Genomic DNA, 12243 nt, shown 5'->3' with positions numbered 1-12243 from the left:
AACATAAAATTCGAAATACCAATTAGGATCTGGCTAAAAATACTTGAATCAGTGATAGAACCCATTGMCCTTTATGGTTGTGAGGTCTGGGGTCCGCTCACCAACCAAGAATTCACAAAATGGGACAAACACCAAATTGAGACTCTGCATGCAGAATTCTGCGAAAATATCCTCAGTGTACAACGTAGAACACCAAATAATGCATGCAGAGCAGAATTAGGCCGATACCCGCTAATTATCAAAATCCAGAAAAGAGCTGTTAAATTCTACAACCACCTAAAAGGAAGCGATTCCCAAACCTTCCATAACAAAGCTATCAGCTACAGGGAGATTAACCTGGAGAAGAGTACCCTAAGCAAGCTGGTCCTGGGGATCTGTTCACAAACACACCCTACAAAGCCCCAGGACAGCAACACAATTAGACCCAACAAAATTATGAGAAAACAAAAAGATAATTACTTGACACATTGGAAAGAATTTACAAATAAACTGAGCAAACTAGAATGCTATTTGACCCTAAACAGAGAGTACACAGTGGTAGAATACCTCACCACTGTGACTGACCCAAACTTAAGGAAAGCTTTGACTATGTACAGACTCAGTGAGCATAGCCTTGCTATTGAGAAAGGCCGCCGTAGGCAGACATGGCTCTCAAGAGAAGACAGGCTATGTGCACACTGCCCACAAACAACATGAGGTGGAAACTGAGCTGCACTTCCTAACCTCCTGCCCAATGTATGACCATATTAGAGACACGTATTTCCCTCAGATTACACAGATCCACAAAGAATTTGAAAACAAACCCGATTTTGATAAACTCCCATATCTACTGGGTGAAATACCACAGTGTGCCATCACAGCAGCAAGATTTGTGACCTGTTGCCGCAAGAAAAGGTCACAACCAGTGAAGCACAAATACCATTGTAAATACAATCCATATTTATGCTTATTTATTTTCCCTTTTGTACTTTAACCATTTGTACATCGTTACAACACTGTATATATACATAATATGACATTTGCAATGTCTTTATTACAGTTTTTCTCAGTCGCTTTGGTGCATTTCTTAGATCAAAGGTGCAATTCTTGATACTACTTGTACAAATTCCAAATCATCTAGTCACTTGTGCACATCATTAAAGCAATTTCTTATTCCTTTGAACAAATTGCAATTGGTAATGTACAACTGTCAGCTTTTTTCCACATTATCAATTGCTCATGTCATGTTGATCAAAATATAGTAGATGGTTCTCTGTTGAATAGTCTTACCCCTCAAAACATCTAGGCATTAGTTCCTTGCATAAGCCATTACATGCAAAATTGTTGAACTATTTGTCATAAACTGTCAAGCATAGTTTTACACATTTCTATTAGACCTTTTGTACAAAAATGTGAATTGATGAATCGTACAGGTGAAATTGACCCTCACTCATGAAGGAATGTAAAGTGTTAGTTCAACCAACAATCAACCAGTTGTCTAAATTGCTCAAAGGTACATCTCATGAAGAATCAATTGGCAAGCATATATASMCAGACCACAACACATCCATACGGTTAGCATCTCAACCATCGACAGGGTGCTGCATAGAAACCAGATGAGTATGAAACAGCTGTACCGTGTACCATTCCAAAGGAATGAGGACAGWGTTAAGGAGCTACGGTACCAGTATGTACAGGTAAAACATATATCTATGTAACTACTTTACAGCAACATTTTATAGTGATACATAGTACAGTAAGCATAAACTGCACACATTTCCATTGCTGTGGAAGGAACATGCAATATATGTACATTTTATGTCACCCTTCCTTACCAAAACAAATTMAACTGTGTGTTCTGGGATATAGCGTATAATGGAGTTGGAATCAAGTGAACCCTCTCACAACTTTGTATATGTGGATGAGGCTGGCTTCAACCTGACCAAATGCAGAAGGCGGGGGGTCGGAATATCATCGGTCACAGAGCTACTGTGGATTTGCCAGGCCAACGGGGAAGAAATATCAGCAGGTGTGCTGCTATTTCGGAGCATGGTGTCCTAACCCATATCCCCCTTATAGGGCCATACAACACCCAGCATCTACTCAACTTTTTAGAGACTCTCTACAGGGCTCTCATCCCTGATGATGAGAGGGGTCTGTTTAGAGAGGATTTGCCAAAGTATGTGGTCATTTGTGATAATGTGAGTTTCCATCGATCAAACATCATAAGGCAATGGTTTGTGACCCACCCGAGGATGCTCATAGAATTCCTCCCACCTTATTCACCATTCCTTAACCCAATTGAGGAGTTCTTTTCAGCATGGAGGTGGAAGGTGTACGATCGTCAGCCACACACAGATGACCCTGCTGGCTGCAATGGATGCAGCATGTGAGGACATCACAGTAGACGCCTGCAGAGGATGGATAAGGCATTCCAAAATATTCTTTCCACGTTGCATTGGAAGGGAAAATATCCGGTGTGATGTGGATGAGAATATGTGGGCCGACAGACAGGAACGTCTGGATGTGTAGAGACAGCACAACAGTGCTGCGGGCAAAGTTGTGCCTTAGGGGTGGTTTCCTGTGTTTCTTTCTAATTTTGTTTTTTTTCCTTTGTGCCCCTTGGGTTGTCCAGTCTCTTTCAATCAATAACCCACATACAGTAATATGTAAATAGTACTGTTGAAATTGATATATGCCATAGAAGTGCAGCCTTGTGCATTTTCAATACAGTAACTGTCATCCAAACTGTAGCCTAAGTTTACATCAGGTAATACTGTCAAAGTACACAGTTACATTGACAACATGCCTAAACATTTTGACGACCTTGTTCGTGAACAATGACTCAATGACTTATCATTCTGATGACACTGACATGATCATTGGCATGAATATTTACGTTTAGCAGATCGTACTAAGGATTTTTAGTGACTGATAGCTTTAGAAACATATCTATTGTATTTTGCAGTTTGTACAAATTGTTCTGAGAATGCACTTATTATTTTGCACATGTTAGGGATGATTGAAAAATGCACCAAAACGACTGAGAAAAACTGTATTTTGGAACATCTGTGAGTGTGAGTGTACTGTTCATTTTTATTGTTATCTACTTTTGTATATTATCTTACAATTGCATTGTAATGTTAACATATGTTTCACATGCCAATAAAGCCCCTTGAATTGAATTGAATTGAGAGACATAAGAGAAAGGAGAGAGCGAGAGAGAGAGGGAACATGAGAGAGAAAGAAAAGAGGAGACAAGAAGAGAAAAGAGAGAGAGAGATAATAGAAAGAGAGAGAGACGTACAATAAGAGAGAGAGAAAGAGAGAGAGAGAAAGACAGAGAGAGAGAGAGACAGAAAGAGAGAGAGAGAGAGAGCGAGAGAGACAAGAGAGAGAAGAGGACAGAAAGAGAAGAGAGAAGGGAGGAGAGGAAAGAGAAAGAGCGGAGAAAGGGGAAAGACAGAGAGAGAGAGAGAGACAAAGAAAGGAGAGAAGAGGGGAGACAGAGAGAGAGAGGAAGAGAGAGAGAGGAGAGAGAGAGAGAGAAGAGAGAGAAGAGAGCAGAGAGAGAGACAGAGAGAGAGAGAGAAGAGAGAGAGAGAGAGAGAGAGAGAGAGGAGGAGAGAGGAGAGACAGAAAAGAGCAGAGAGAGAGAGAGCGAGAGAGACAGAAGAGAGGAGAAGGAGAGCAGAGACAGAGAGAGAGACAGAGAGAGAGAGACGAGAGAGAGAACAGAGAGAGAGAGAGAAGACGAGGAGAGAGAAGAGAGAGAGAAGAGAGAGAGAGGATAGAAAGGAGATAAGCGGGGGAGAGAGACGAGAGACATCAGGAGAGAAGAGAAAGAGAAGAGAGAGAGAGGAGAGAGAGAAGAGATGACTACTGGTGATTATAGTGCTTGTCATTGTTGATGTGTTTTCTATCACCGCAGTCTGATTTTCTCATGAATAATGAAACAGCATTGATGCATAGTAATCACATATTTGGTGTTTAATGTTGATCAAGCGTAGGTTTGGTAAATTGTGTCAGTCCCATTCCTGATGCTTCACCCCTCCTTGTGTTTGGAAAATTCCATTAAATTTCACCCATTATTTTTGCTCAGCATTCTGTGTGGTAGTGCAATGCCAATAAAATCTATTTGATAGAGCACTGAGAAAAAAATAAGACAACTATAAAAAGGTAATCTAGTCTACTTAATGTGCCACCTGGCACCTGCGTATGTAGATAGTCCAACTGTAGTACAAAATGCATACCTCATAAACGTATTTCAAAGGTTTCATTAATGGTGTGGATGCAGAAATAGACTGGCACTCCTCCAATTGGGCTTCAGAGGAAGATAAAGAGGAGGGGCAGGACAGGGAGGGGGAAAGCAGTGGTATGGAGGAAGAAAGATATACAGGAAAGATAGGAGAGGGGTAAGAATGAAATATTTGATTGGGGAATTCTGGGAGCTCAGTCCCATCAGCGGGATACCCCTGGGAAGCATAACCACAACCCTGCTGCTGCACACACACCACACACACACACAAACCCACACACACACACAAACACACGCACACCGCATATATCAAACACAGCAGCAGCAGTTCCAGGGAGTGGCTGGATTCTTTGGAGGGGGTCTGCTGAGGGTAGCAGAGGGGGAGCTTGCTGCCCATTGCAGAGTCGGCAGTGTACCGCTAGCAGACCTCTTGTAAACTCCACGAGAGGAATTCATCCTGGCACTGTCAGACTGAGACACTGATACTGATAACTGCTCATGCACATGGAGTCACAGAGCTACACTACTACAGTATATTGCACAAGTAGGAATAAGTGTTACACTGTAAGTCTGAGTAGTGGAAATGCTTACTACCACACTCACATGATGTGGACCACAATGTGGTAATCAGGTTAGTGGGTGCTGCTTAGCATATTCTATATCCTTTTTTTACTCTATGCTTATTACCTTGGAGATCAGGGTAGAGGAAACAAAACAAAATTTTCCCATTCTAGCTCAGTGTATCTGCATTGACCCCTCCCTTCATCTCTCTCACTCCCTTTCTCCCACTCATTCCACTTCTCCCTCTTAATTCACCTCTCTCCCTCTCTTTTCTTGGCGTCAGTTTGATGGAGTATCTTTTCATTTCTTTGGTTCTCAGCAACAGCCTATCCCACACGCTTATGCACACTTACTATCCTAGTGTCTAGTGTCTAGTGTTTTGTGTTTTGTGTCTAGTGTGAGTGTGTGAAAGAGACCCTGCCTATAGCTGCTGATACCCTGGATTTTTAAGATCGTTCATTTTGAGGTAAGAGATGASCACAGGCTTCACCCCGTTTGTTAGAGACCCCAGAAACCTGCGTTCATTGGATGAGATAATTAATGTTTTATTGTTTGATAGATCTTGTGGGCCGATGGGGACTTGCTGTCTATATGTGTTAAGCATTGTAATTGCTATTGGTTGCAATTGTTTCATTGGAACAGATAATTTACCCCATTTTAACTGCAATCTGTGTGATTTAAGAATGTATTCTCAGGCATTCTGACTGTATTGTGTGTGAAGTATCTATACCTTACAAGGGCCATGGCTTGGTATCACGTTGAGCATTAAAGCCACTTAACTTCCCTATCTCAAGGATGACATGTTCACACGAGAGTAAGGTACTACATATGTTCATTTACGGTTATGTTAAAATGGAGAGATTGTAATTAAGAACAATTCAAAGTAAACCTTGTTAAAAGTTCCAAATTATTGTTTGGTGGCACTGAAAAGGCCTTTCGACAACTTTGGTAATAGTGTCAAAAATTTGACTGTCACCCTAATAAGGAAGATGTCAGCTAATGCACATGGCCAAAGGGTTGAAGGGCAGTTATTTTGATCTGTGTACACGTGCAAAATAGCTGCACGTAAGGATGCAGGCTTGTCTGTCTGTGCATTTGTTTGTGTATCCTGAGCAGCTGCTGAATTTGTTTGGCTGGGTAGTGTACATTTCACTGTGTGGGTGACAGCCTATTGGTCTCACGTTGAATCAGGACCAGAGGAGCTGCTGACTGCAAAAGCAATGTTACATCTAAAATGAGAAGGAGAGACAGCACAGATGTAATATATTACAAACACACAAATACAATACGTACTGTAGTAAAGGCCTACTACTGCACAATTTCAGTAAAGAAAATCAGACAGAAGAAAAATATTGGGACTAAATGACACCTACATGTAACTAACTGTACAGTATTCGTGTGCCCCTGGGGTCTTTAACCTGGGCTGACTAGAAATCTAAATGACTAATTTCAACGACTAATTGACTCAACCATTCAGCATTAGAGGCGGCTTGGGAATCAGGTTGACGTTTATTGTCATGAATCTTGCCCTGGAAACAACTGAGTGTTTTCCGCCAGATGGCTCAGCTACAAATTCAAAATCAGCTATATTGTAAAAATGAATGAAAACAAAAATGTGCTTTTTGATCTTAATTTAGGTCAGGGTTAGGGTTCTGTTTAAAATCAGATTTTATGACTTTGTGGCTGTGCCAGCTAGTGACCACTCTGCAGAGCCGCCTCCAGGGCARGAYTCATGACAATAAATACCAATGTGCTCTTGGGAAGGACATTACACTAAATCAGCTCTGTCACGTCAGGGTCCTAAGAGTCATGGGGTATTCCTTCTTCACACAGTCTGCTAATAGTGTGGCATGCCTGGTAGAGAACAATATTTCTCCCCTGTGTTAATGGACAGACATAGCTCCCACACACACACACACACACCTACTTCATGCTCTACCCCACCCTGCTGACGCACACCTCTATTTGTCTTTTTAATGTTTATTGAATGTGCATTTTGTACATTTGTGTATCTTCCCCGTCCACCCTTATATCGTCTTGATGTTCCTTTCTCTCCTCAATGTGATCCATTAGAGATAGAGCATACAACAGATGCATCTTTCATACAGGGTTTTGGTTGACAGCAAGCACCTACACGGGTGTCTTGTTGCAGCTCATTGTCTGTCGTCGGTAACATTATGTTCACAACGAAGAGCACAATGTACCAGTGGAAGCCCATGTTTTCATTGGCAAACAGTGATGTAGGGAATCTCTTTCATCAATGGAGAACATACAATGAACTATTTTGAACAGGCAATTGTTGTGTTTGTAGTTAGATGATCTAACCTTTAATATGATCTTTGTAATGTTGTCATGGATGAATTAGGAATCTCTTCAGTGCCTGTCAGTCCAGTTACATAATGTTTATTTTGTTCGACACCAGGCTCTGAGTTTGACGGCCACCCCCAGCAGCTACGGGTTCAAAGACTCCATCATCAGGTGCAGCTGGAAGAGGGAGAAAGACAAGTAGAGAGAGAGGTAACCGACTGGTGAAGAGGAATGGGGTGGATAGTAATGATCATTTACGCAGACACATCTCTGGTAGAGTTCATGTCCATTCCTGGTTTGAATGTATACTACAACCCTGACGCCACCAGAACAACACTAGGTTTGTCAGGTTCCTTCCTGCTTATCAGACAGTATACAGTAGCCTATACATGTAGTGTAACCATTAGCAACATGTTTATAGGTTTCCGGTCAGTAATATGTTAGGGGAATCAGTCTGCATTACGTTTCGTTTCCCGGTTAATTACCTTGCAGTTAAGCTAATGTGGATCTGTTTCCATGAGGTCGCTGTGTTGTCTGTTTGTTCTGCAGCTGGGCTCCAGAGCACACCAGCACTGGCAGCGGGGGGAAGAAGCGTTCTTCTCTGGGGCTGAATGAAGGTGCGAGCATGCGCTGCTCCACCCTCCTGTGTATCCTGGCAGGGGTGCTGCTGTACCTGGTGCTGGGGGCCGTGGTGTTCCAGGCTCTGGAGGCTCCTCGCGAGCAGGACCAGCACACGCAGCTGCAGGACACACGCAGATCGTTCCTGGAGAACTACACCTGCRTCAGCCCAGACATCCTGCAGGCTCTCATAGAGGTACACTACATTAAGAGAACAAACAGATACATATGATGGGGATATCAGGCTTTCAGGTTGTCATTCCCTCTCACTTTAACTCACTTCCTGACCTGACTATGTCTCCCATCCCAGGAAGTGGCAGATGCCGTGGGAGCGGGGGTGGATCCTAGCAGCAACTCCTCTACTTTCACCAGCCAATGGGACTTGGCTAGTGCCTTCTTCTTCTCTGGGACCATCATCACCACCATCGGTAGGTCAGCAGCCTGATCTCCCCTATGTTTACTCAATTGTGACACACTGACTCTACCTATCCAAATTCTAAAGCTCTACAACCCATCATCCTCAGGTTTTGGGAACATCTCCCCGAAGACGGAATGGGGGCAGCTGTTCTGTATCTTCTATGCCCTGGTGGGGATCCCTCTGTTTGGTATCCTGCTGGCTGGAGTTGGAGACCATCTGGGGACTGGGCTGAGGAAGGCCATCCTCAAAATAGAGTTCATCTTAGCGGTGAGACACTCAACAGTAGCTGTTTGGCTGAACGTGTTTCCTCTGTCTTTTTCAGTCTATCAGTATTTCAGTCTCTTCATTTCTTTCATTCCTCTTTTTCATGTTTTCCTCTCTCTCCCTCAGAAATGGAAGGTGAGTCCTACTATTGTTCGTGTCATCTCAGCTGTCCTCTCCATCCTGTTGGGGGTAGCCATTTTTGTTGCTGTGCCAACGCTGGTGTTTCAGGAGGTGGAGAAATGGACTCTCCTGGAGGCTTCCTACTTTGTTGTCATCACCCTGACTACAGTGGGCTTTGGAGACTATGTTGCAGGTACTTTCACCACTGCATTTTGGGATTGGGTCAAGGAATCTGTCTCAAAAGGTCAAAACTCTCTTTTCATTGTTGAAACTTTCTTTCATAGTTGAAACTCTCTTTTCATTGTTGAAACTCTCTTTCATTGTTGAAACTCTCTTTTCATTGTTGAAACTCTCTTTTCATTGTTGAAACTCTCTTTCATTGTTGAAACTATCTTTCATTGTTGAAACTCTTTTCATTGTTGAAACTCTTTTCATTTCACAGACACATACATGTCTGCTTCTCCAGATGTAGTTCCCACTGTGTTTTTATTTTTATTTAACCTTTATTTAACTAGGCAAGTCAGTGTTAGAGCACTAAACAGTACAGTCAGGAGTGATAAAATACAGTCAGTCATCAAACTGGCCACTTCCTTTATTAAATTATTCACAATCGTCCTACGACAGTTGAATTATTAATTGGCTCATGTGTGTGGTTTCATTGCCCCTAGAGTTTTCAGGCAGCGCAGTCTGTAATGTTCATTCTTGTGAGATTAACAGCACGTCTTTCACGTGTAAACTAACCTGTAGACGTGTAAAGTTGCTGATTCTCCATTGTCTACACTTATAAACCCCTATCTATCCCTATCCTCTTGCTTATCTCTGTCAGGTGATAGCGGAGATGGTGGTAAAGACCACTGGTACAAGCCTCTGGTGTGGTTCTGGATCCTGCTGGGTCTGGCCTACTTTGCCTCTATCCTGTCCATGATTGCAAACTGGCTTCGGGTCCTGTCCAAGAAGACCAGGGCTGAGGTGGGGGGCCGGAATGGGAGAGTGCAACCTTAAAGCAAATGGGCTGCACCATACATTTGATGTCACCTACAGCCACCTGTTTTCTTCTATGATCCTCCCTTCTATGATCCTCCTCTCTCATCAACTCTCTTTTTTTCTGTTGTGACTTTTATTAAATGCACTTTAAATAAATTGTGACTTGATTTGATCTCTTTCCTCTCTCTCTTCCCAGATGGAGGAGCTCAGAGCCCGTACCACTGACTGGGGTCAGAATATCCAGAACATGTCCGTGGACTTCCGCATGCCAGACGACCCCTTCAAACGACGCAGGCGAAAGCATCGCCATGGTCCTCGCAGCCGGGGCCATGGGGCGGGTCATGTGTCTGGGACCAGGGCCCCTGGGGAGGGGGACAGGGTGACTGGTAATGGCCAGCTGAACAGCCAATCAGAAACGGGATCGTCCTCATACTCTTACTCCTCCAACGATTCCGAGTCGGGGTCAGGGTCTGAGACAGGGTCAGAGGCCACGCAGTCGGAGCGGGTAGTAGAGGGTAAAGAGAAGGATGTCGATAAGGAGAACGCCTTCCCAGAAGCCCTGTATTCCCAGCCTCTGGACTACTTTGGAGAGAACCTGGCATACATTGATGAGTCCTCAGACGCAGTGAGTGGGAAATTACATTTGGATCCCCTATTGGATCCAGCACAGCCCGTCTCTGCACGCTCACGGAAGCCCAAGAGGAGACGGCCCAGAAGACCACCCCCAGAGAAGATCCCCAAAATCAGCCCTACCAAACCTGAGAAGAAAGAGCCAAATGGAGACATACCCCCTGAAAATCCCCCGCCCCCTCCACCAAAGGATGGATGAACCAAATGCTCAAGGGTGAGTTTGTATGTCAGGTAAATGAACAGGAACTCTACTGGTAGCAGCCAAATTCTCCCCTTGGGAGAGCTTAACGACCTGACTAAACGGGTGGTTGTTTCCAGAGCATGTTGAAAGTGGATGGAAGGGAAGAAAAAGAAGAACTGAACCTAATCGATGTTTTATTCACTGCACTGTTCATGTTTTCTAAACATAGTTTGAGTGCGTGTATGTCGTAATATGCCTGATTCTAATATGGAGTGGGCCTTGATGTAATAGTAGAGTGACTTATTCAAATAATCCTAACAAAACTTAATCACCGTCACTGCACTGACCTGAGGTTGCCTTGGTAGGGTTTTAATAATGTTTTAACGTGCCCCTCTCACCCATGTTTGTTTAAGCGCTCCCTACTGGGCAATCATGGAATTGCACAGCCCTGTTTCCTCTGGATAGAATCAGCAGTGAAGCACACCAACACAAAGGGTTTCTAACTCTGAATCAATCCCTATTGCTTTTGTCTTTACGGGAAAAAAGGCCTTACGACAATAACTCTACCATGATGAATTTGCCCCAAATGTCTGGAGACCAAACTTTAGTAAACAAAGCTTTTGGTCTATAATAGGAAAATTCAAGGCAGGAGTAAATCCTGTCTCTGCCAATAACCACATCAGGTCTTGCATGACCTAGCCTAAGTATTACAGTACTGACTTTATTCATGTGTGCACTGTGTACAGCATATGCCATTGTATAAATTGTTCTGAGTATTATTCTTCAAATGTATTGCACAAAACTGTCATGTAAAATAAACGTTTAAAAACAAAATCCTAATACTATTTTGTGTGTGCATGCGTGCACAGGGGAAGACGAAAAACAAACTTCAGAGTGATTTGTTTTATTGGGAAGGTTTTATCAAGTTTAATACATTCATAAACATGACTGTCAGTAAATTAAGAACAATGTATACGCAGGGACACAATGAGCAGGAATAACAACAGTCATTGAGAATGATATTGCAGACATCCATCTTCTCTTAGTTCCTCAATTAACTAGCTACATACGTGAAATGAGAAAAACATATATTATGTCTTAGCAACCATTTGCACTCATGAACACTTAAAGGGGCAATCTGTAGTTGAAACAATAGCCAAGGGGACCTTCCCGCCTGTTTTTGGCAAAAAGCTGAGGGATGGGCCTGGAGAAATGTGAGCACTCTCAAATGTATAGACAGAGCTAAGAATGCAAGGACTGACCATCCGAAATATAAAAATTCTAGTTTTCAGCATGTTTTGAGGCTATACTATGTTTAAGCTTATATTTCGGATTATGATGTGGTATGACAGTTGAATGAGGGTCATGAGGCATTTATAAGTATATTCTTCAAGAATCAATGGGTACATATCATTAATTTCTATGTCTAAAAATGTATGCAACAGGAAATTCAAATTGAGAAGTAAATTGTAAAGAAGATATACATCATTTATTACTCCATGTAGTTCATACTCACTGATATACTGTAGGTTGTTGATCCTCTGGATGTCAGACATATCCTGCCTCTGTCCTATGTTCACAGAGGAGTCAGGAATGGGAAGGGTGTTTTTTCCCCCCCTTTCTCAATTGAGAAGGCAGTCCTAAAATAGAAGAGAGACAAAGTTGAAAAAAACCTTCAGACATTAACCATTCAAATCCTCTTCCTGGCTCAGACTTACAGCTGAGGTAACCCCCGACCTCAGCCTGACCTTACTGTCCAGGGATAGAGGACAGTTCCCACCTCTGTGCTAGGGGTCTTTCTGGAACTCTCTCCAGGCCTGGGTCATCTGACCTTGATCAGCTAATTAAAGGCTCTACCAGCGAGCAGCAGAACCCCCACTTTGACTGTGCTTTAGTTGTTCCCAAGAGGGCAGGTTGGGGTCT

At 43.0% G+C, this 12243-nt stretch overlaps 1 protein-coding gene across 2 annotated transcripts; it reads left to right on the top strand.

Annotated features, from left to right (window-relative positions):
• Window positions 1–4632: 4632 nt before the first annotated feature.
• On the top strand, window positions 4633–11141 carry LOC111950156 (potassium channel subfamily K member 4-like). Of its 2 annotated transcripts, none has more exons than XM_023967558.2 (8): window positions 4633–4868; window positions 7221–7315; window positions 7655–7919; window positions 8034–8151; window positions 8248–8408; window positions 8532–8718; window positions 9352–9494; window positions 9706–11141. In XM_023967558.2, the coding sequence occupies exons 3-8, from the start codon at window positions 7731–7733 to the stop codon at window positions 10336–10338; spliced, it is 1431 nt and encodes a 476-aa protein (XP_023823326.1). In that variant the 5' UTR covers window positions 4633–4868; window positions 7221–7315; window positions 7655–7730; the 3' UTR covers window positions 10339–11141. The 2 variants fall into 2 exon arrangements, with proteins under 2 accessions (XP_023823326.1, XP_023823325.1); XM_023967557.3 differs by lacking the exon at window positions 4633–4868 and adding an exon at window positions 4906–5264.
• The last annotated feature ends 1102 nt before the right edge of the window (window positions 11142–12243 follow it).

This window comes from Salvelinus sp. IW2-2015, linkage group LG23, assembly GCF_002910315.2.
Source record: "Salvelinus sp. IW2-2015 linkage group LG23, ASM291031v2, whole genome shotgun sequence".
NCBI lineage: Eukaryota > Metazoa > Chordata > Actinopteri > Salmoniformes > Salmonidae > Salvelinus > Salvelinus sp. IW2-2015.
The sequence above is the reverse complement of the archived record's forward strand: the minus strand, read 5'-3'. Positions and strand labels throughout refer to the sequence as shown.